This window comes from Alligator mississippiensis, chromosome 2, assembly GCF_030867095.1.
Source record: "Alligator mississippiensis isolate rAllMis1 chromosome 2, rAllMis1, whole genome shotgun sequence".
Lineage (NCBI taxonomy): Eukaryota > Metazoa > Chordata > Crocodylia > Alligatoridae > Alligator > Alligator mississippiensis.
The window spans coordinates 101,338,553-101,360,615 of NC_081825.1; the positions used below are offsets into that span (position 1 = coordinate 101,338,553).

Sequence of the window (22,063 nt, forward strand, 5' to 3'; positions counted from 1 at the left end):
CCATGTGTTGGACAGTCCTACTTTAGAAAGAGAGCATGTGAACAAGGTATGACTAAAGTGCGCTATATCCTGTCATCCTATCCCTGGCATCTACCATCAGTTTAGGGATGTCTCTTTAATAGTTAAGTATCAGTATCCTTTCTTACCGGTCAAGAGTAGAATTGCTCACAAGTCAAATAGGGCAGATCTGGGAATTAAATTTTGACTTAATGCAGACTTGTGCCACAGAGGCACTGATTAAAACTTTTGGCGGCCTGTCCATGTCTACCTTGAGTGGACTTATTCATGGAACAGTTAGTTCTGAGACCATAGAAACTATTGTTACAGCTCACTTTATTATCCCAAAAGTTTATATTTAAACATTAAAAACGTATTCATTGATCTATTTCCAGTTCTTACCTTTTTTTTCCCCACAGCAGCAGGGAGAAACGCATTTAAAAATAAGAATGAGACTAAAACAACAAATTTCTCAGATTTCTGTCTTGGAAAAAAATTACTAGGTTTCAACTAATGCCTTCCTTCTAGTGCAGTATTTTTATTTGTTTTAATACTGTAGACTGAAGCAGTTCTTTATTTTACAGGCATACAGCTGTCCCATGTGGGCACCACATTCTTATTTGTACCCTCTGCACCAGGCCTACGTAGCTGCTTGTAGAATGTACCCAAATGTTTCAGTTCCTGTATATCCACACAACCCTTGGTTCCAGGAGACTCTGCTGACTCCGAATGAAAGTGAAACTGCACAGACAAACAGGCACTTTCCTATGCAGAGTGAGGCCAGATGTAATGGTCAGAGTTCACAGGTTGACAGTAGGTCTCCATCACTGCCTCTGCTTATATCTACAGCTCAGGTTTCAGAAAGTCAAGGACCAGTGTGTGTAGAGTCTGAGAATCCAGCGCAAGGTCTTCATACTGATTATGATGATTCACTGAGAGGGAAACATATGTTCCCACAACCACCCTTTGGACACAGTCAGTTTCTAGGAGCTGTTCCAATAGCTTCTCCTTTCTTTCCTCATTTTTGGTATGGGTACCCATTTCAAGGTTTTATTGAAAATTCAGTAGTGAGACCTAATGTTGTCATGTCACCTGAGGACAAGGGGGCAACTGCTACCACCTCAGAAAACTTATATTTGGCTAAAGAAGGCAGTTCCCCAGTTCCTGTAACAAATTTTGTGGAGCAGCTACAGAAGACTAAAAGTGACAGTAGCTCCAATGCCGTGCCACCCCCTGTGGCTAGTGTGCACGGTGAATGTGATGTCTTGAATGAAACCTCAGCCAGGGTGCCTAAGATGGAGCAAATATATACTGCTGCTTCTGCTGAACAAACAAAGGCTGGATTACCAAACCGCTCTCCACAAATACAGGGTGTTGAGAGACAGACAGTGATGTCAAGTGCTTCGCCATCGTTATCGGAGCCATCAAAAAATGAACTGAAAAGTACCGTTCCCAGCCGTAAGGAAAAAGCAGACAAAGCCAGAGATCCCAAGACTGCTGGTAACGTACAGACCAGTTCTGGAGAAAGGGCCCAGAGAACAAAAGAAGAGAGCTCTGAAGATGAACATGAAGTGTCTGATATGCTGAGAAGTGGCAGACCGAAGCAGTTTTATAATCAGACCTACGGAGGTGGCAGGAGGCCTAGAAATGAATGGGGCTATCCTAGCAGGGGAGGATACCAATATCCAAGAGGTGAGGAAGCCTGGAAAGGGCCACCCAACAGAGGCAGAGATGAAGGTTACCAGTATCATCGAAACTTTAGAGGGAGGCCATATAGGAATGATAAAAGGAGGGCAACCCTGGGAGATGGTCAGAGGGGACATCAAATATAGGAATGCTTACTGGAATGTTTATAGGAATGCTTATTGGAGAGCTTCAAATGCAAAAACTAGTTTGAAGTAGAGATTTCTAAATCTTCCCAAGTGTGCGGTGAGTTGTTGCTTTTTTGGGGGGGGTGGGGTTTAGTTTTGTTTTTAAGTTAAGGGTACGCTCGAAGTGAGGCCTAGGGGGAAACGAACTCTGAACATCTAGTTTCTTAGCAACTTAAAAGTTTGTTTTGGTTTAGAATTTTTTATTAGTATCTGAAAAGTAGAAAATAAGGCTATTATTTAAACTATAAAAACAGTATAGGTTTAGCATTGTACTTTTTCCCCTGCCCCCAAAGGTGTGAGCTTGTGATACAGTAAGATGGTTTAAAATATTTACTAGATTGACAGAAATAGAGCATTTGACATGACCTAGAGTCTAAATTGATTAGTAACATTGCACCAAATATAAATGTGTATTTTATCATAAAATGCCTTAGTTTTAAACTGAGCTAAAGGAATTCTCAGCCTACCGCACTGTTGTCTTTGACATGCTTCCAACCCAAAGGCCTTTCATCTCAAAATCTGTCAAACTTGAATGTTTTCTCTTTAATGCATTACATGTATGGCAGCCAGCTAACCTTGTGTCTTAGGTATGTTGTATATAGTTCTTTTAATATTCATAGGGTATATTTTTGAATTTTAAAAAGCTTTTGTTGAAATCAAAATAGAAGTAAGCAGTCAAGAGTAGCTGTGTGTGAATTGATAGGAAATTCAATGGAATGGCTGTTTCCACCAAGAATTCGTAATGCTGGCGTGACTAGAATGGTGCCTATGCCAACAAACTAATTACAAAGACAATAAAAATGTAGATGCTATGCATTTCCAAAATAATTCTGCATCTGTTAATAGCAGAAGGTTTTTTTATGCCACTTTAACACTAATGCACTGACAAATCCTAAAATATTTTGAGAGATGCATAAAATACATGTTACCTTTTTTTAAGTTTGTATTAAATGCTATTCAGCTTTTTGTTCTTGTTGCACTATGATGCAAATCTGTTATGCTTTGCATGTACAACTCATTGCTGGAACTACTTTTTAAAACAAGATAGGTGTACTTTCACAATATATATTCCCTAGAGTTTAGAAGAAAGTGGCTTTTGCCTTATATTTTTTCACTGTGTGTCAAAATTCTGATTGCTGTGTCTTCGGACCTCTAAAGATGATGATGGCTGCAGTTTCTGATTGTTTGCTGTTTGGAATTCAGCTATCCAAACGCAGACAGTGCAGTGTGCACAATATCCACTCAGCTCTGTTGCTTTGTAAAATTAACCATTGTGTATATTTTTATATCTCTGTATATACCAGTGTATAAGGTGATGGTGCCCTTTTATTCATGTCTGAGATTGTATACCTTTGATCAGGAAACTTGAGTGATAGTTGTGACAAAGTAATTCTTTTCAGATGCATGCCATGTATAAAACGCCCAATTAAAAATAAATGTTTCTCCTTTCACTTTCTTTCTAAATTATATTTATATATTTTTAACCACTGGTGTAATAACATTTGTCAGATTAGTCTTCTGGTTCCGTTGCTAACTACAAATGGTATGTATCAGCAGAATTTAGTGGATTGCCATTGTATTGTCAGCTGCTGAGTTCTGCTACAAAGCTGAACTTGCGAAGTGACCACTGAACAGCAATTAGCGTTTAGGCACTTTACAAAATAATATATGCAAATTAGTATTCATAGTGATTTCTAAGGGTTGTTCTCTTTTTACCTGAAAAAGACCAACCTATTTGAGTGGAGAAAAAAAATCTTTTTAGAACGAAATTTAGCCTTACCCTGTAGAGTTGCTATTGAAAACTAACATGCTGAAAGGGTATATACTAACTATGCTTTTAAACTTTATTCACATTCAGCAATTATGAGTAGAAGCTTAGCCTTATTCATTAAGGAAGCTTCTTCTTCATAGTCTGTAGCTGTTTTGCTCTTTAGACTGCTGTGCTGTGAGCCCTATCTAATGTCATGGTAGTTTTTCCTGCACATTGAATGGGCATTAGACTAAACACTTCCTCATCTAGTTCTTATGGACTGCTATTCTTTATCTCAAGTCAGAAAGTGCTCTTTCTAGACTTTTTCCTCAGGGAATGATAAAAACAGGAGCATGTTGGTGAATTGTGAAGTGTACTGCTACGTGGTTTTTGTTCTTTTTTTTTTTTCCCCCTTTCAAAGGTTACCTGCAAAAGACTGAGCCTGTCCCTTACTTTGGTAACCATCTAGGATGGTTTGACATCTGAAACGTGTGATAGTTGGAGGCTTCCCCCACCCCTGACCTTGCTTCTCTTTTTCCCCCCCATTATTTGGAAAGGTTGGGGGAGGGTTAAGGTCGGTCTACTCTTGCCTGGTTGGAAGATTTGAGGAAAGGAAGGTCTAAGATTGCTTGCCAGCTCTACTGCCCTGGTTGATCATGGTTTTCAAGCATATGAATCCAATTAGTCAAGGTGGCTACTCTGAATGTTTAGCATGTGCTTTAAGTGCCTTGTTGAGTGCAGGCATATCAGCTTAATCAAAGATACAAGAGAAGTGAAACTTAGTCATGTCTCATTTAAAATTTTAGTCTTCAAAATAAACAGGAATTAACAAACAGAAGGCCCAGAGTTGAAGTCTAAAAATTATTTCCTCAGCTTTCACCCTTGACTCTGACACCTTCCAGCTTTTTGTCTCTTAAAACCTGGTCTATATTGGCAAGTCTTAGACATGCCTACACTAATGTTAGGAGTGCAATTTTTATGCTCCTGACAGTCATCTTGGCAGAAGCCCTGGCAAAGGTAATTCAGTTTAGACCAACAAAAGTTGCCATTATGTCATTTGAAGCTATATGAGCAAGTGCTCACTGTATACACCAGGCCTGACTGTGGTGTTTTTCTAAACTTATTTCTAACTGAAAAACAAAACTGGAATAAAATATTCATATCCTTAAGGACTCCAAGAAAAGGGGAGCAAGCTCTATTGTCTTTGTAGGTTGCATTTGATAGCTTTTCCGTATGCAGGTAGTAACAGCAGGTAAATGTTCACCAAAGGAGATGCTGAACTCTTACTTATTTTAAAAGTATAAATATAGCTGAAAAGCTACTTTGTGTGGACTACTATGGGTCAGTAACTTTCCAAGTTGGCTTTTTTTTTTGTTCTGGTGTCTGAAAGTTGAATTTTATGTTGAGACATTTTAGAAATAGCATTTTCAGTTAAAGACTTTGATAAAAAGTTAATGTTGAAGTTGCTACCTTCTCATCTTTTGTGGCTTTATTTTGTATAAAAACACTGGGATTAGAATAGACTTATTTTGGCCTTTTTAAAGAGGGAGGCCATGTGCTGCACAGTAGGGCGCAAGACCTGGGAAACAACATTGTCTATTATCTAGTAACTTGACTGCAGGTTCTCCATCTACAAAACATACTTTTTAAAGCTGCAGGTGAAAAGTACCTTTAAGTATTTCTTCAAGGAAGCAGCTTCAATATCAGAGGAAGTTTGACTTAATCTGGACAAGAAAAATTATCTTAAATGTCACCTAATCAGAAAGCCTTAAGTATAACTTTCAAATAATTGCTTTTTTTCTTGACCAAAGGACAGGAGTCTGTTCCTAAACAAAGACTTGCATAGCTTGAATTGCATTCTTGCTTTGATCTTCATTTTGTGCCTTTCCCTCTCTTAGTACTATTATACTTCATTGCTAATAGGCCCATGCTTCTGGGGACAATCTGCTCTTTCACTGCACGTCTCCCTTGGGCACAACAATAGTTATTTAAGCTCTACAGGCAGCTTCCTGTAGGAGCCAAGGCCTACACACACTCATGATGTCACGTGGTACAATTCACACTTTAATCTCTAGATATTTTCCAGCCCAGCAGGTGGTTTCTACTATGTCCTATTCTCATTGTCCCTGTCTTTCTTTGAATTCCTACGGTTGCTAACACTGCAGTTGCAGCAATGCTAGAATCCCTAGTTTACTGTCCTGTCCTGGCAGCCATAATTGGCATTCTGTTTTAGCTATCTTCTACATCACATATTTCTGTTACTTCCTTCTCTTTTTACTGGTTTACTTGAGAAAGTATTTTCTTGTGTAAACCAACAATTGATACAGTTGGATAAAAACAACAGTGTAAAAAGTTAAAGCATGTGTGGCAGCAAGCTCAACAAAATTGGCTGAAAACAGTTCAGAAATTACTTTAGCCAATTGAAAACTTAAGCAGTGAACTTCAACAGAATATTTGAGCAGCTGTCTTCAGTTCTTAAAGGTGACTATTTTTCTTTTTGGTTAAGGCAACCTGTACTGGTCAAGTTAGTGGATCTATGGTCTATTATATCTGTCCTGAGTTTGTTTCAGGGGTGAGCCACTATGTACCTAAAGCCTAACTGCTTGTTTTTTCCCTTGTCCAAGCAAGTCAAGCAATGTATAAGTAAAGTCTTTCAATTCAGTGCATCTTATTTTTTTATCTAGCTAGATAAGCTTGTTTTAACACCTTTCCCTCTGACCCCACACACAGTTCTGGAACAGCCTGCAAGACAGGCCTTTAAAGATGCTGATCCTCCTCAGCTCCCATTCAAGCCAGGAGGCATTCCATACCTCACACAATGGCATCACTTTGAGCAATATATACACGGTATTGTAGGAGAGACATGCATGTCCTAATGCTGCAAACACCATTTTTGGTTGAAACTACTTGAATGACAGAACTTGGCAATGTTAAATCTGGCTTTACACTGAGTACAGTTGATGAATATGTGAAGTTATGTGTAACAATACACCTCTTGAAAGGTTTGAAATTATGCTATCATATCACTTTTGTACATATTATATTCAATAGTCTTTTTCTATGTTCTATATTTTGTAGTCAAGAAGTGTTTTGAAAGTATCTGAATGTATAAAATATTTAATGCCTCTGGTGTGATGCTGCATTGTGTATATAAAAAAAAAAAATATTAAAACATTTTGTCTTTAACTACCTTGACTCTAGTCTTCTAAAACCCTATATACAGCTGTATGTATTACTGAACTATGTGGTTGTTCTGCCTGGCAGACTCTCTGGTAACCAAGTTAACTAACCTCTATAAACTCTTCCTTTAAGTTGGTTAGATAAAGAAAACCAGAAAAGAAAGACTGACAGGATCTTCTTTTATAGTTAAATCATTCGGCCTTGCTGGTAAATTCGATTATGAATCTCTTATGTATTTAACTACCTGATTCAGGATAGCATTTAATGAGTTCCATTTATTTCACAGGCTGAATAGTGGTGCTTTGTTGTAGCAGAGTCTAAAAAAGTTTTGACCAATACTTCCCAAATTGATATATTAATGTGTTTAATATTTTGAAAATAAAATTTGTAAATACTATTCTCACTGCAATCCAAAGCCTGAAATCTTTTGAAGGCCATGATAATACTGCTAGACTGTGCCTTTAACTAGAAGAATTTACCTACCTTCTCCCCCATCTTCTTACAGGTTTGTCCTGTATTTGGTTGGGGGCAGACTGAAATGCTCTCTTCTCCCCAAACTTTACTATTAAACATTGCTTCCATTATCAAGATTCTTACCAGATATCGTATGAAAATTATACACTAGCAGTAGGATACTAGAATAGTTCATATAGCAACAACTGGGAGTTTCTTACTCTGACAGGCTTGAAATACCAGATCTCAAGTTATCCTGTTTTAAGTACTGCCCCTCTTGAAGAGGTTGCAACGCCCACTAGTGAGTTTTGGCAGATAACATTTTTTGTTAACGTGGACTAGTATGAAAGAACTTTATGCTGCCACTGCCTTAATTTAACTTTTGATAAATTGCTCCTAATCTTAGTGTACTCCTTGCAGAATACCCTAGACCAACTCCCAATGAAAGTGCTCTGATATCTGGCTTTATTTTATGGGAAAAGTAGGGGCTGATACCTGCTGGGAACTCTCAGGACTACAAACGAGTGCACCACCAGAAATAAAGCAGTGTTTTCATAATAAACTAACACTAGTACAAAGAGACTCCACGTCCAACCAACTTCATGTGCCTCAGAGCCAGCTATAGTGTAACCAGTTACTTTGGCATTGCTCAATTTGGGGCAGCATGTTGTGGTACCATCCACATCTAACAAGCCTTACAGCACCAATTTTCTGTAGTACTTGAATACGTGGTCTCAGGTGACATCCTTCACACTACCAGTGGTTACCACCTAGAGGGTACTGCCCCATCAATTACCATGAGCATGCCAGGCTTTGCATTTAACCCCCCAGTGCTTTTTTCATTCTTAAATTGCTAACGGGAAAGGATTCCCCCACCTGTTCTCCTGATGACCCTTTATTCTTTTGAGCCTGAGCTGGGAGTGGTATGGCATGTAGATTGGACTGGCAGGCACCCATCTTCCTGGCCCTTTCATGCAACTTACCCTTGTGTCTACAGTCTACACTACCATCTACTACTACTGGAATATCACTTGTACCTTTCCAGGGAATTAGGATATTGTGTAGTCCATGAACCTCAAGGGATTACTTGAAAAAAACTGACAGAAGAACAGCCTATGCCAGTTCAAATACATAGCTGATTTTCTGGAAATACTATTGGAGGTAGTATAGGTGTGCACCCCACAAGCTCTTAGGCATTCTTCACATCTTTATGTACATTCACTGCTGATAGGCTTTGCTTGCTGTAATGGACACCAGTATCAATACATCTCTAAAGAGAGGGACAGGGGGTACTATCTATCTACTAGATCTGCTTGCCTTGATGTTCAGTGCCTAGCTTTCTAATGTCTGATGAAAGAGCAAACAGCCAAGATCTGAAAGGATATGTGTTTCCTCCAACTCCATTTCCAAAGCACCCAGAAACATCTGACACGATACTACCATAATCCACCTGAAGATCTCTAGTAGAGATTGCTCAGGAGCTGGATCTCATGCTCCCATTAATTCATTTGCTAAAACTCAGACCTCTTCAACAGGGCTTTTAAGGCAGCAGATTATGTTACTCCCAGATCAACCTTTCTTCTATACTGGCAGTCAAGCAAAGAAATCATATTTCTTGGATGTTCAAGTTAACCTGTTGGCATTCTAACTTAAATTGTTAAGTTCCATGTACCTGAGAAAATTCTGAAAGAACAGTTCATTCAAAGTGAACCTGGGAACAATGAAAAGGATGCTAGATGAAGAAAAACAATTTAGTGTAGGGCAGTGGCCACCTGCATTCACTGACCCACTCCAGAGCCAGAAAAGTTGCCTGTGAGGCTCTGTCAGAGTTATGTCCCACAGCTGTCCTCAGACCCACTGGTGATATGTTTGCAGCTGCCTCGAAAGCAACTTTGGCTCTGAAGTGCAACAACAGACTCAGATGGATGAGACTCATTCAGTTCCACCCCTCCATGAAATCTGCCACTGACATTGTTTAGACAAGTCCTTGATAGGAAGCAAAGTCAAATTAGTGAGGTTTATTCTGGATGTTACCACTCCTCCCAATTTCAGAGTGAGGAACTCCAGTTAGCAAGACAAGTAGGCCTTAAGAATGGACTACACCAATTCACTTTTTATGCTTCTAAGCAATTTGGTTTGTCAAGAGTACAGAATACAATGACACTGATACAAGTAAAAAGCAGTATACTGCAGTGATTATAAGCTGCATTAACTAAAGAATGTTAGCTGCATTTTCTTTCCTTTTCCCAGCTCATGGTTCAGATTTACTTAGCACTTGAGATGCAGTCTCTAGTATTCTCCTTTCCCAGGGCCTCCCAAGGCAGTTATAACTGCCTACTATGATTAATGAAGCCAGGACATTTGTTTGAGGGGCAATATACCAGGGAATGCCAAACTGTGGATCACCTTTCACAGTTAAAAAGCAGCTCATACCTGGAGTTTCAGAACACAATGCAAGACTTACCTTCCATAGTACATCGCATAGAGAATATGAATAGAAGCAATCATCTTTATGTTCTGTTCTCAAAAGCAGAAGTCAACAGACTTTTGGATAGAACTTATTTTCTAAGCAATATACGGTCCCAGCTAGAACTAATTTCAGAAATGTTTACATAACTTAAGATTGTCAAAGACCTATGCATTTGTTTAGAAGGCTTGGAAAAAAAGTGACATTATTTCAAGTTAGTAGATTCAAGATTGTTAATATGATACAGTACATGGTTTGGGTACTTTTATTTTCCCTAAGCTATTTTTTGCAACCCAGCAGCAGCGTAAGATGATGACAGTGATCAAAAGCCTCTGAGGACTGGTTATCATTGCTTCTGTGAAGCAGATGGAGTCTTGCTGAAGAAATTTTACTTCCTCCACCTTGTAAGAGCCTGCACAGCACACAAATAATGCTCATAATTAAAGCAGTACCTACCATAAGCCTAGTCTTTGGCTATCTGGATTTAACATATAGTGTTTCAATTATACAAGTTAAATTGGAAAGGGTTTAAGTATTTTTAAAAGAATGATGAACAGTTAGGGGTAAGCTGAAAGGTATACTGTGATGTAAGCTATCTGGAGACTGAGCAAATACTTTCCTGTTATAGAAATGCTTAAAGAACGTTGTATACTGTTTAGAAAGTAACGAGCCAAGAACTCATAACACACCATCTGCCAAGGCAACCAACAAGAGTTGTATGTTAGATGGATATTTATTTATGAAACCCTCACCCAGAGAGATTCAGCCTTGCTTTTAAAATATGAGCAGCTTCTGTAGCTTGACAGTCTTCCTTGTAAACTTCAAAGATTTTTAAAATTGGAAAAACCTTGTCAGCGTTTGGTACATGAATAAGTTACATTTGGATTGAAAACCTTTCTACATTTTGAAAAATCTAGAGGTTTATACCAATAATATTTTGAGAAGTATCTGTTTTGAAACATTACATGGGAAATACGGCCACATCACCAAAATAAAGAAGTGGCAGTTTCTGTTGCTCAGACTAGAGTTTATGCTGCTACTGGCCTCTGATGGTACACACAGCAATAACATTTTAGCTCCACAGTGAGAGGGGTGTTCTAAAACCTGATTGAGTTTATACAACAAAGTTCAGATTTTAAATTTGTGTTTCTATAAACTGATAGTGAAGAGTCTCAGATTTGTGTTTAGTCATCCAAGAAAAAGTAGTTTCCACTCTTCTTTTGTTCCACATCCTTAAAAAAAACCAAAATGAAACAGCATCAGTATATTTCCCATTTAGAACACTTACTGACAAACTAAATTTGAAGAGCTGAAATGAAGTACAAGTTTAAGTAATATAAAGTGAGGATTAAAAGAAGGAAAACAAGCCAACTCTGGCTCTACCTTCCTATCCCACTTTTCAGTTCTGTCTGCTGTACAGCAAAATACTAGAAAGTTCTGTTATTTTTCCACTTCATTGTTTATTTTTCAGGCTATTACTTGCACTAGACAAAACCATGTCTTTAGGGCAGTTTCTCTTACCTTGATTGAGTTGAGTTTGTTTATTCTTGGTCTGTAATTGTTGGGGTCTCTTCTGAAAGTAATTTCGAGCTGAGACAAGAACTTATTCATACCAGCCAAAAGAGTCTGCGGACTTTTAGAAAAAGGGTTGGGAGAGAGAATGGGATTAAGAGGCTGAATACAGGATTAAATGCAAATAAGTATGATACTCAAGATTATTTCTATTTAGGATTCTAGTTTAATGTTCAAACCTAAGACTTTCAAAAAGCTAGGCCTCTAAGTGGCCTGATTTTCAGAGAAGCAAATCACCCTCAATTCTACTAAAAAGTCAATATGGATTACAGGCATCAAGAATACCTGGAAGTCAAGTCATTGAGTCCTAAAATCTGATTTTAGACTCCCTATTTTTAAATTGTCAATCTTGAAGATTTTGGTTCTTAATCTTAAGAACAGGATGGGAACTGCCTGTATATACTATACTTGACCATTTATGCAATGACAAACAACATTCATTATTTCCCAACAGTTTCAAAAACACCTGGTAACCTACCCTTGTGCTAATGTAGTCCAGACTATCAATATGAAAAGCTTGAGTGTGTTAGATGGACAAATTTTTTTGACTGTCTTATTTTACAGAACAGATTTTTCAGTGACATTCTGGATTTGTTTTTTGTTAACTGAGTTGCTGGGGTCTTTTCTGAAAGTAATTTTGAGCTGAGACAACAACATATTCACACCAGCCAAAAGACCCAAACACAGAAACAAGATACCATTCCACAGAAACAAGATACCATTTCAGCTTTCATCTGTATCAAATTTACTTTGAGAAAAAAATCAAATGCATAAAATAGAAGAATGCAGTGGGTATATGTAATGCTCACTGAGCAAGGATTATTGAAATATTTAATGGTTTTTCCCCATAAGAAGCCATTGAACCATCCAGCCATGTTAGAATTATGTACCAGATGCCTTAAAATACTAAAGCAAGATTTGCTTGTCATCAGAGTTAAAGAGGTTTACCCACAACCCCCTTAAAGCACAGATCTTTCACAAACTCACAAATCTGTCCCAGTATGCCCAGTGCTGCAAATGGCTTTGAGGAAAATATTGGTTTCTATGTACTGTTTTGAAATGCTTCCAGCAGGCTTCCCTCCCTCGACCTGCCCTTCTTAGTTCCACAAGATTTTAGCTTTTAACCCATTTTCCCCCCTCCTTTTCCCTTCCTGGAAGGAGACCAAGCCTGACTGGGCTCCCAAGCATAAATGAGCATGGAGTTATATGTAGGGGTGTACCAATAAAGATTTTTTTGGCCAATACCAACGGCCAATTATTAACCATCCATAATCGGTCAATACCAATCTGATAGCTGACATGCAGCCTGGCAGCTTGGAGAGCAGCGTCTGGCCTGCAAGTCTGTGGGGGGGAGGGAAGAAGTATTGGGGGGGGGGGGCAGATCGAGGCCCCTGTGGTGAGGGAGGAAGTGGGGTTGGGGCAGGCTGGGGTGAGGTGTCAGGCAGAACTGCGGGCAGTTCATCCAGGGGAGAGGGAGGTGGCTCCTGGCTGCTGTGCACAGAGGCATATAGGGCATGTGCCACTCAGGATGTGTGTGGGGTGAGGGCAAGCTGCCTGCTGTGGGGCTGCACCAACCTCTTCCCAGGGGGGTGCAGGGCCAGGGGTGTGTTCAGGGGAGACAGTGGCAGTGCTGGGAGGGGTGGCTATGGAGGGTGGGGGGCTGCAGCCACCCCAAAATCCACTGTAGCCCCCACCGTAGCTCCCCCTTCCAGCGCTGTTGCTGCCCACCCCAAGTGCAGCCCTGGTCCAGGCCCCAGACCGGAAAGAAGCCAGCACAGCCCCCGAGCCCACAGCAGGCGGCCTGCTCTCACCCTACATGCCTCCCCAGGGGTGCCTGCAGCAGTGGGAGCCACCCCTCCACAGAGGCAAACTGTCCACAGCTCCATCCTGCACCCCATCCCACCTAGGTAGCACCTGCCCCAACTCCAGCCCCCACTCCTTCCCTCACAGTGGAGGCCTCAATCTGCATACCTCCCTCACACCCCTTCCCCCACCCTCACACTTACCAGAAGGGTGCTGCTCTCCAAGCTGCCAGGCTGCATTCCTGGCCACGCACATGCATGTGGCATTTATCGGTGACATTATCAGCCACATCGGCAAAAAAAGCTGATGGCCAATAATGTAAATTTTCCTTTTATTGGTGCTGATACGACATGGACCAGTATATCGCTGCACCTCTAGTTATAAGATCTTCCAAGTTACACCTGGAAGACAATAAATTAAATGATACATATTCCAAGAAGATAAGGAGGTTTGATGGGAGTTTATTGAGGGCATAACTAATTGGTATACCCACCATAGTAGCGAAATAGGGTATATCTGCATAGTTATTTGTGTGGTGACTGATAGTCGTTTTTATGTAATTATTACAATGCAACAGTTAGAATACAGTATAATCTGTGTCCTCATAAACACGTCTTAGTATTGTTGAGGTCACCGCTGTGGGCATAAACTAGGAGGGTTCTCATAGATCAGTGCAAGTGTAATAAATTCTCATGTTTACAGATCTATAAAGAAGTCACTTAAATTATATGCAGCATGCTTCCCAGACCTTTTGTGAGAGAGAACTGGCTCCCAGAACAACTGTGCACTCAGCTAATTTTAGCTGTCTGGTGGTCAACAATCTTTGTCAGGACAATGTTTTTTCGGCCCCATGAGTTTCTGCAGAACATTTTTAAAAACGAAAGCCTTACAGTCTATGCCTTTCAGTTTCAGAGAAAAATCTAATATGACCCTGATGAAATCTTGTCTGAGTTTGTCTTATACTGGAGAAGTGTTAACTACCTAATCAGCTCAAAACATTTAAAATACTCAAGTTGAACAACAACTTCAGGTGTCAACAGATAACTGTATCAGTGCTGTTCATTTTAATAAAAAGATTATTTCTGTGTAGTTAAATCTCCACTTCATTTGTGTTGACCCCTTTATCATTAAAAGCCAAGAAAAAAAATTTAAACACCACCTTACCATAGCTCAAGTCTTAAAACTTAATGAAGCTAGAAGAAAGCAACAGGAAGAACACCATTCCATACTCTAAAGCAGAAACTATTAATCTGCCTCATTTTAGGCTACATCCTTGTTCTGATTTAAAAACAAAACGTATCTTTGAACAGGGAATTTTTTAAACACTTTCTCCAACTAAATTCATTTCCAAGCCAGGCTGTTGGTATAAAGGTGAAAAAAACCCCTCCATAATATTATTTTAGGTGACTATTTATTTACAAGAACTAATTTGTAGCTTTTGTCAGAACTCCAAATTTTAACTCTCCAATTTTGCTCTTTAGAAGCCTGTTCAGGATAAAAAATGTTGTCACTCTGCTTTTATTTATTTATTTATTTATTTATTTTTTACAGACACAGCTCACCATTTCCCACCTTTTATTTCCAGAAGTGTGTTAGGTTTAGCGTTGTTACAGCACAGGTAAGTAAAACTGGGGGCTTATAAAATAATGGCACCCGCGGTTTCAGTTGCTTGAATAATGGCTTAGATTGTAGCATACTTTGGTTTGCTGTGCAGCTGACCAAATTGCTTTGGGTGGGGATGCTTTACAGATTATTTTTCTCAATGCTTTCTATGTATTGTCCTTTAATACCCTGCTGGGAAAAGCTAGATAACATTATTCTCTTACCTGTTTGCAACGGTGGTTTTGGATGGAATACCATCAAAGACAATGACACGGTCAGCCAAATAGGTAGCCATGATGAAGTCATGCTCTACCACAAAAGCAGTCTTTTTAGCATGGAGGACAAAACTGAAAACAGGATAAAGTATTTGAGAGATACATTAATATGTCTCAAATGAAGAAAAAAAAGAAAAGAAAAGAAAATAAAAGGCTATTGACAGGTCTCAAAGACTCTTTCCATTCACACTTTACCGTTTGACAACTCTAGCTGCCATCAGACGCTGTTCAGAGTCCAAATAAGCTGAAGGTTCATCAATTAAGTAGACATCAGCAGGCTTACCAAGACAGAGAGCCAATGCAACACGCTGCAACTCACCACCAGACAATGTCTGCACCTATTAGGAGAAATGATATTTAACAATATTTGAGGTATTAGTAAGAATCATAAAACAATGGTATTAAAACACTGGTTCAGGATTAATACCTCTTGATCAATGATGTTTTCTATCTGAAGAGGTTTCATTACATCTGTTACAAATTGTGGATGTGTGTAGGCATCTCGAATCTTTTCATGAAGTAGCTGACGGACACTTCCCTGTTCAAATGGAAAAACTGCCACATCAGTAATTTATAATTGTAATGCAAAAAGAGAAAATAAGGTATTAAGAACAGCTAGCAATTCCAAGACTGAGAATGTTCTCTGTATCTTGTTATGTGGGAACATTTTATATACATACAGTTTATATGCAACAAAAAAACCTAGAGGCTTACTGTGGACTTTGGACTGATTTTCTGTGGCTTGTAACTGACATTTAGGACTGGGACTTCCCCTATAAAGGCATAATAAAGTAGTCAAAAAAACAGTAGCCATCAAAATCAACATTTTCAAAACATGTCTGACACATTAAGCATTACCTCCTTCATCAGGTGTAAGCCTTCCTGCAAGCATTCTGATGAATGTAGTTTTGCCAGTTCCTAAAAGCAAGAGGTCACATTACATAAATCACTTCAGATTCTGGACTAATGTAAAAGTCTAGGGCACATATACATGTGACAGACCTCTGTTCTGATGTGTGCTAATTAGCATGCATTGAAGCAGACTCTATTAATCCAGTCTGCTGGAGCATGCCAGTTAGCGCGCTCCAGCAGCCTCCACGTCACATGTATTCAGTGTTCCCGCGTTTCAAAATGATGGTAGGGGCGCTTTAACTAAAGCTCGTTGAACGAGCCTCAGTTAAAGCACTCCCACTGCCACTTTGAAGAGTGGGGATGCTGAATACATGTGATGCTGTGGGTGCTTTAATTAAAGTGGCTCTTAAAGCCCCCCCCCCAAATCCTGGAGCATGTGTATAGATGCCTCTGGCAATCAGTTAATACTTTTAACAGTAACATAACTATTTATGTGAAGAGCACAAATTTCTGAAAAAAAGAATTCTTGAAGTGCTTTGTATTTTATTCAGCAAGCACTGAGTCAGTTGTCTGCGGACTGTCACATTGTGCTAGCCCTTCGTTATTTTCAATTGTTAAAATTCCAGTGACGAATAGAATGTTTTCACAAGGTCACTTTGCCATGTAAGTAACTGTTATAATTCCTACATTAAGACACTGAAGGATTGCAAAATAAGGTATTAATTCACTATTCAATCTATAGTCTGCTAATTAAACCCCCTCCCCCCCCCCAAATACTACTGATCATTTTAGAAGGAATTCAAGGCAATAAAACTTAGCACTCATACCACCATTTTCTTTGTTTACAGTTTATTTTGATGACTCCCATTTTTTAAATTCTTTATAAAAAAGTTCAGTTTGTCTTATTGTGACTGGCTAATAGGTCTATATTCAAGGCTGTGATAAAATATACTAAATCAGTTAAAGTAAGATAATTTTCTAACTAGAAACTTAAAAATTTAGTTGTACAAAATTTTTCCCCTCCCACAGTGTATTTATTCAGGCTAGTACTGCTCAGAACCCCTTTAACTAAAACACTTATTTAAATAAACGTACCATTTCTGCTGGTTTGGCTAATGCACAGGAGAGTTTAGGATCTGATCCTGCAAGATTCTGAGTTCCCTCAGCCCCCACTACCAGCTGAAACTGACGGTGTCTGGCTCCTAATCTTGTCAAGTAACAGGTCAACTCTCATCTTAGAACCCTTGCTTCCATACCCCAACATAGCCTTTGTAATCCCATCTAATATACCAGATTAACTTTCAAAGAGGATACTCACCATTTTCTCCTAGCATCACCATGATTTCAGAGTCAGTGAATTCTCCAGCAACTATGGAAAGTTCAAACTCTCCCATCTTTTTTTTCATTCCTGGGTATTTATACATGCACATCTTCTTAACTTCTTCTTCATTAGCTGTCTCAGCTACTTTAAAAACCAGAGAGGCATCTCGAAATCTTAGATTTTCTGTTGGAACGTAACCATCCAAGAAAATGTTTATGCCTGTAAGAGAAAAGTGGACTATGTTAGTGAGAGTGGGTATAAAAGACTAAAAGTGCACAGATACTTAATACTTTATTATCAATACCAAATAAATCAAAAGGTGGATGATGAGCAAGACTCCCACGTCTTACAGGACATTTTTGCATAATGTGAAATCTAACACACCATATGTTTGAGGGGGACTAGGCATTATGCACCCAGCTAGATAGAAATATCTTTTTATAATCTTTATCAGAATAATCTGAGAATACATTCTGAAAATGTATAACCACTGCTATTTCTCTTCACTTAGTAGGATTTAAATACAAAAGAAAGGGAAACTTTTTAGAATTGTGTCACTGACTAGGAGGAAGCAAACTATTGTGGATTAGCAGTAAAAGGGCATAAATAACTGGCAGATGAATTCTTGAGAGAAAAGAGTAAGATGGATACTATCCAAGGCTTCTAAACCATACAATAATTGAACTCCATGCTCTGTAGCAGGAACAGCCAACCTGTGGTACACATGCCACAAATGGCATGGCACAGACGAGCACAGATGTTTGTTGCCCCAGGGACAAGCAGCAGCACACCTTGTGCTGCTTTACCAGCAGCCTTCCCTGGGTCCTGGGGAGCTATAGCCATGGTGCTCTTGCAACTGGGAGCCTGGATAGCAGCTGGAATATGACTCTCCCGGTCAGGCTCCAGTTTTGGCCACCACATACACTACCCTGCTTTTTTTGGTGTTTATTTTTAACCTCAGGATCTCCCAGGGTCAAAAAAACAAACAAACAACCCTGTGCTGCAAGGAAGCAGTGCAGGGAATACCTGCATGTGCAGCGTGTGGCACCACAGATGGGTCTGCAGCGCCACACAGCATATGTCTGTGTTCGTCTGGACATGGTGTGCGTGGCATGCAGTGGATCAGGGAGGGGACAACTAGCAAAGTGGTAGAAAGGACAGGAAGCAGAAAACAGCACCAGATGAGGCAGGGAGCAAAGAGAAGAAAGCAGAGTAGCAGATTGGGGAGGGGAAAGGGATTGTAGTAGTACTCAGGGAGGCTGCAGGACTAATTTGTGGCATGCCTGCCAAAAAGGTTGTCCTCCACTGCTTAGGAGCTCCACAGTGTGAATATACTCCCCAACTTTGGAGCTCTATCTTTGCTGAAGTACTGGTGCTCTGCTCCCAAGGAAGCTGGCAGTCTTCAGTAAGCAACTGCCTCTTCTTGCATGAGCATCTTTCTCTTGCCCAAAACAGTATATTTTTACACATCTTCCTTTGTTCAAAGCCATAGTTTGGTGACTTTGAGGTTCCCTCTATAGTTGTTTTTGCATGAGAAAGGCACTGAATCTGCGTATTCCACTCTATGGTCAAGTGCTCTTACTGCTAAACTATTACATGATGGTGGCCATCTTTTACTACTACGTGCTTTACCTCATCTTCCAGGAATGTCTTAAAAGAAAAAACAATTACAACAATTGTCTGTACAATGAGTAACAAAGGTATGACTTAGAACTAGGTCAGGGCCATGAATTTGGGTTTCAATTAGGAGCAACACAGGTCAGAAAGAGTTACCTTCTCTTACGCTGAAGGGCATAGTGACGACACCATAAGCGCTTGGCACACCATATAGGCAGCAGATAAAGTCAGACAGATAATCTAATACACTTAGATCATGCTCTACAACAATAATATATCTGAAAAATAAAAGTAGTTATGATACTTCAACAAAACTGAGAATATCTACATGGTTTTTCTTGTTTCAAGATAAAAATAGTTAACTAGTATTACTAGAGTCTTACATACGTTACTATTATTTTTTGGAGAATTAGTGTGGATTTTTAGTTTTATATTTAACAAAGATAGAGTTCTAACTGCAGGCAACTTACACATTTTTCAACCTGTCCAAGAGACTTAGAAATTAAGCATGACAGCTCTGAAAGTTTATAATACCAGAAGAGAATTATAAACACTGGAAGTGGGGTGAAATTAAGACAAGGAAAATCTAAGATAGTAGCCAACTGCCCACCAAGAATGATGGGCGGGGGGGGGGGGGGGTGGGGGGGGTGGGTGGTGCGCGTGCAGGTGGGGACAGAGGCCTGTGTCCGGCTCTGCCCCCGCCTTTGGGGCAGGGCCCACTCCTCCTATCTCCTACTTCGTGGCGGAGCTGGGCCTGCCCCTCGCCCCAACCTCCCCTCCACCATTTCGGAGCCAGGCCCCGCCCCACCCCCAACCTCCCCACTACCGTTTCTGGGCCAGGCTGGGCTCGGTGCCTCCCCCATACCATCCGATTTGGGGCCAGGCTGTGCCCCCCTTTTCTCCTGCTGCTGTTCTGGGGCTGATGCCAGGCCTGCTTCTCCACACCTTCCCTGCCACCATTTCAGGGCTGGGCTGGGCCACTCTCCCCAATCCTCCACTTCGGGGCCAGCCCGGGCATGCCCCCGCCCTCCTTGCTGCTGTTTCGGGGCCAGGCCCATTCCTGCCATTTCCTCCCCCACCATTGGCCCCAGTCTGCTGCTCCCCGCCCCTTGCCGCCACAGCAAGCCAGCTTCTCTCTCCACTTTGGGTCTGCTGCTCCCCTCCCCCCCGCCATGTTGGCCTGGGCCCACTGTTCCCCCCCTGCATTGGGAGGGAGTAGTGCAGGAGAGAGAGAGAGGGGGCAAGGCCAGCAGCACTAGCCTCAGCCCCCACTTCCATATTCGCCACCAGCGCTGCTGGCCTCACCCCTCCACCCCCCTCATAGGGCCCCGCTCCCCGGCTGCCACCTCCAAAGAGCAAGGGTGGGGGGAGGCCCCCACTCCATCTGCTCCATGGCCGCCACCCCCTTGCTCTGTCCCGTGTCCCCCACCACCATGGCAGCACTCTGCCACCTTCTGTCCGAACGCTGTATTCTCACTCTGATGGGTTGTTTCCATCAGCCAATCAGAGTGCAAATAAAGCGTTATGGACAGACAATGGCTTTTATAATACTAGAATTATTAGGAAAAGTCTTATCAACAGTATGATCTATGGAATAGCTTCTAGAAGTCCTATTGCTCAAGGCATTTAAAACTAAATTAAATGATGCACATTAGAAAAACATACTATAAGGAATAATCTACACTGGGAAGGAGACTGATGGGACAATTCTGCCACCAATTAACTGCAATCTCATGTTATGAGTATATTAAAAGTTTATTTACCTGTCTGGGTTTATCAGAGATCGAATAGTAATGGCAGCCTTCAGACGCTGTTTAACATCTAGGTAGCTAGAAGGTTCATCAAACATGAAGCTATCCCAAAAGAGAGAGTAAAAAGTACTAATAAATATAAAAGTTTAACAGAGCAAACTTTTGCTTTCCATAACAGCCACTTAAAATTTAAGTGACAGAAAATTCACATTTCTCCATTCCAAATAATATTTTGGAAGGATAGTTTTACTACGTACACGTACCTTAATTCTTCTGGCCACTATGTAAGGTTGCTAAATAATTTAAGTTAAATATTCCTTTGCTAAAAATTCTGATAAAGCTATCCAAAGTTGACTCTTTCTGTCTAACAATCTGTTTTGAATTACATGCACTAAAATCTAATTGAGTTTAAATTTAAACAGCTTTGTGCATTCCAAAGTGCAAAAATACTAGTGTTAGGATTAGAATATGGAGGCTGCCACACAAAGCAGAGGCCTCTGGAATTTAGCCAGGGAATAAGAGAGTAAGGAAGAGCAGCAATTACTATGGAAGATACCCACACACTAGTTGTGGGCTTGATATAATACATCATTGAGAAAAATGTTTTTAATACTTCAAAAAATATCACCAGCACTGTTTCTTCCTGCTCTCCTTCCTCCCCCCATAAAACTATTGGCTCCCAATATTAATACTGAATTATAAGACCAGAACCTGAGACAGCTTCCTGGGAATGAAGATGCAATAGAAAAATCAAACATACATGTCAGCCTTCTGAATACAAACAACAGCACAAGCAAATCTCTGAAGTTCTCCTCCTGAAAGGTCCTCAACATTCCTTTCTTTTAGATGGGTTAAATCTGCAAAGATGTGTTACGTACAAATTAAAAGCTATAATAAACATCCAACTTGGAGATGAAATTTATTGTAAAAAATGGTGAAAAATCTGCTCATACATAATATGTATTTACTACATGGGGATCACAATACTGCCAGAAAAAGCAAGATATATTAGCAGCAACATTAAGTGACAAGGATTTTTTTGGTGGTATCCTTTATTGGATGAGCTGTATAATTGGGAAAAATGGTAGACAAAGTTTTATGGCTACAAAATCACAACAATCCTGGCTGAAAAGTAGAGTTTTCGCTTTGCAGGGTCAATTTAGAGGGCTGGAAGGGGTGGTTATTTGGATTAAAAGATCTTTTCCAAACAATCCAGAAGCTTCCCAGACCCTACAGCTGCTCAGTGAAACCGCTGTTCTTGCCAGTTTTCCTGCTATTCTAGCAGGGAAGAGAACAAGGCAGCTCATTTAATTAAGTTGCTGTAAGGAACTCCCAGGACCTCTGCCTCCAGTACAGACCTGAAAGAACTCGCTCTCTTTGTTTTGGCAGAATCCAAACATTTTGGCATCAAGGAACTGCCATTTTCGATTAAGCTGATTCACTGGAAATTTTCTAACCAGTTCTGTGCGTCATCCCAGGCAAATTCACCACAGCACAGCTACAAATGCGCGCGCACAGACGCTTCCATACAAAAAGCATTTGAAAGCTAAGG

At 40.3% G+C, this 22,063-nt stretch overlaps 2 protein-coding genes across 6 annotated transcripts in view; one reads left to right on the plus strand and one right to left on the minus strand.

The window, feature by feature from the left end:
* Window positions 1-6,804, plus strand: part of OTUD4 (OTU deubiquitinase 4) — a 62,390-nt gene extending 55,586 nt beyond the window's left edge. For all 4 annotated transcript variants that reach the window (XM_059722010.1, XM_019495543.2, XM_014608568.3 and 1 more), the window contains one exon: window positions 582-6,804. In XM_059722010.1, the coding sequence (XP_059577993.1) occupies window positions 582-1,829 (1,248 nt within the window). In that variant the 3' untranslated portion in view covers window positions 1,830-6,804. The remainder of the gene's footprint in view (window positions 1-581) is intronic.
* Window positions 6,805-10,432: 3,628 nt separating this feature from the next.
* The window catches only part of ABCE1 (ATP binding cassette subfamily E member 1), a 35,098-nt gene continuing 23,467 nt past the window's right edge, over window positions 10,433-22,063 (minus strand). For both annotated transcript variants that reach the window (XM_014608572.3, XM_014608571.3), the window contains exons 8-18: window positions 21,272-21,368; window positions 20,524-20,613; window positions 18,917-19,038; window positions 17,141-17,362; window positions 15,829-15,888; window positions 15,685-15,743; window positions 15,398-15,508; window positions 15,166-15,308; window positions 14,920-15,042; window positions 11,240-11,351; window positions 10,433-10,950 (exon numbers count right to left, since the gene is read on the minus strand). In XM_014608572.3, the coding sequence (XP_014464058.1) occupies window positions 10,903-10,950; window positions 11,240-11,351; window positions 14,920-15,042; window positions 15,166-15,308; window positions 15,398-15,508; window positions 15,685-15,743; window positions 15,829-15,888; window positions 17,141-17,362; window positions 18,917-19,038; window positions 20,524-20,613; window positions 21,272-21,368 (1,187 nt within the window). In that variant the 3' untranslated portion in view covers window positions 10,433-10,902. The remainder of the gene's footprint in view (window positions 10,951-11,239; window positions 11,352-14,919; window positions 15,043-15,165; window positions 15,309-15,397; window positions 15,509-15,684; window positions 15,744-15,828; window positions 15,889-17,140; window positions 17,363-18,916; window positions 19,039-20,523; window positions 20,614-21,271; window positions 21,369-22,063) is intronic.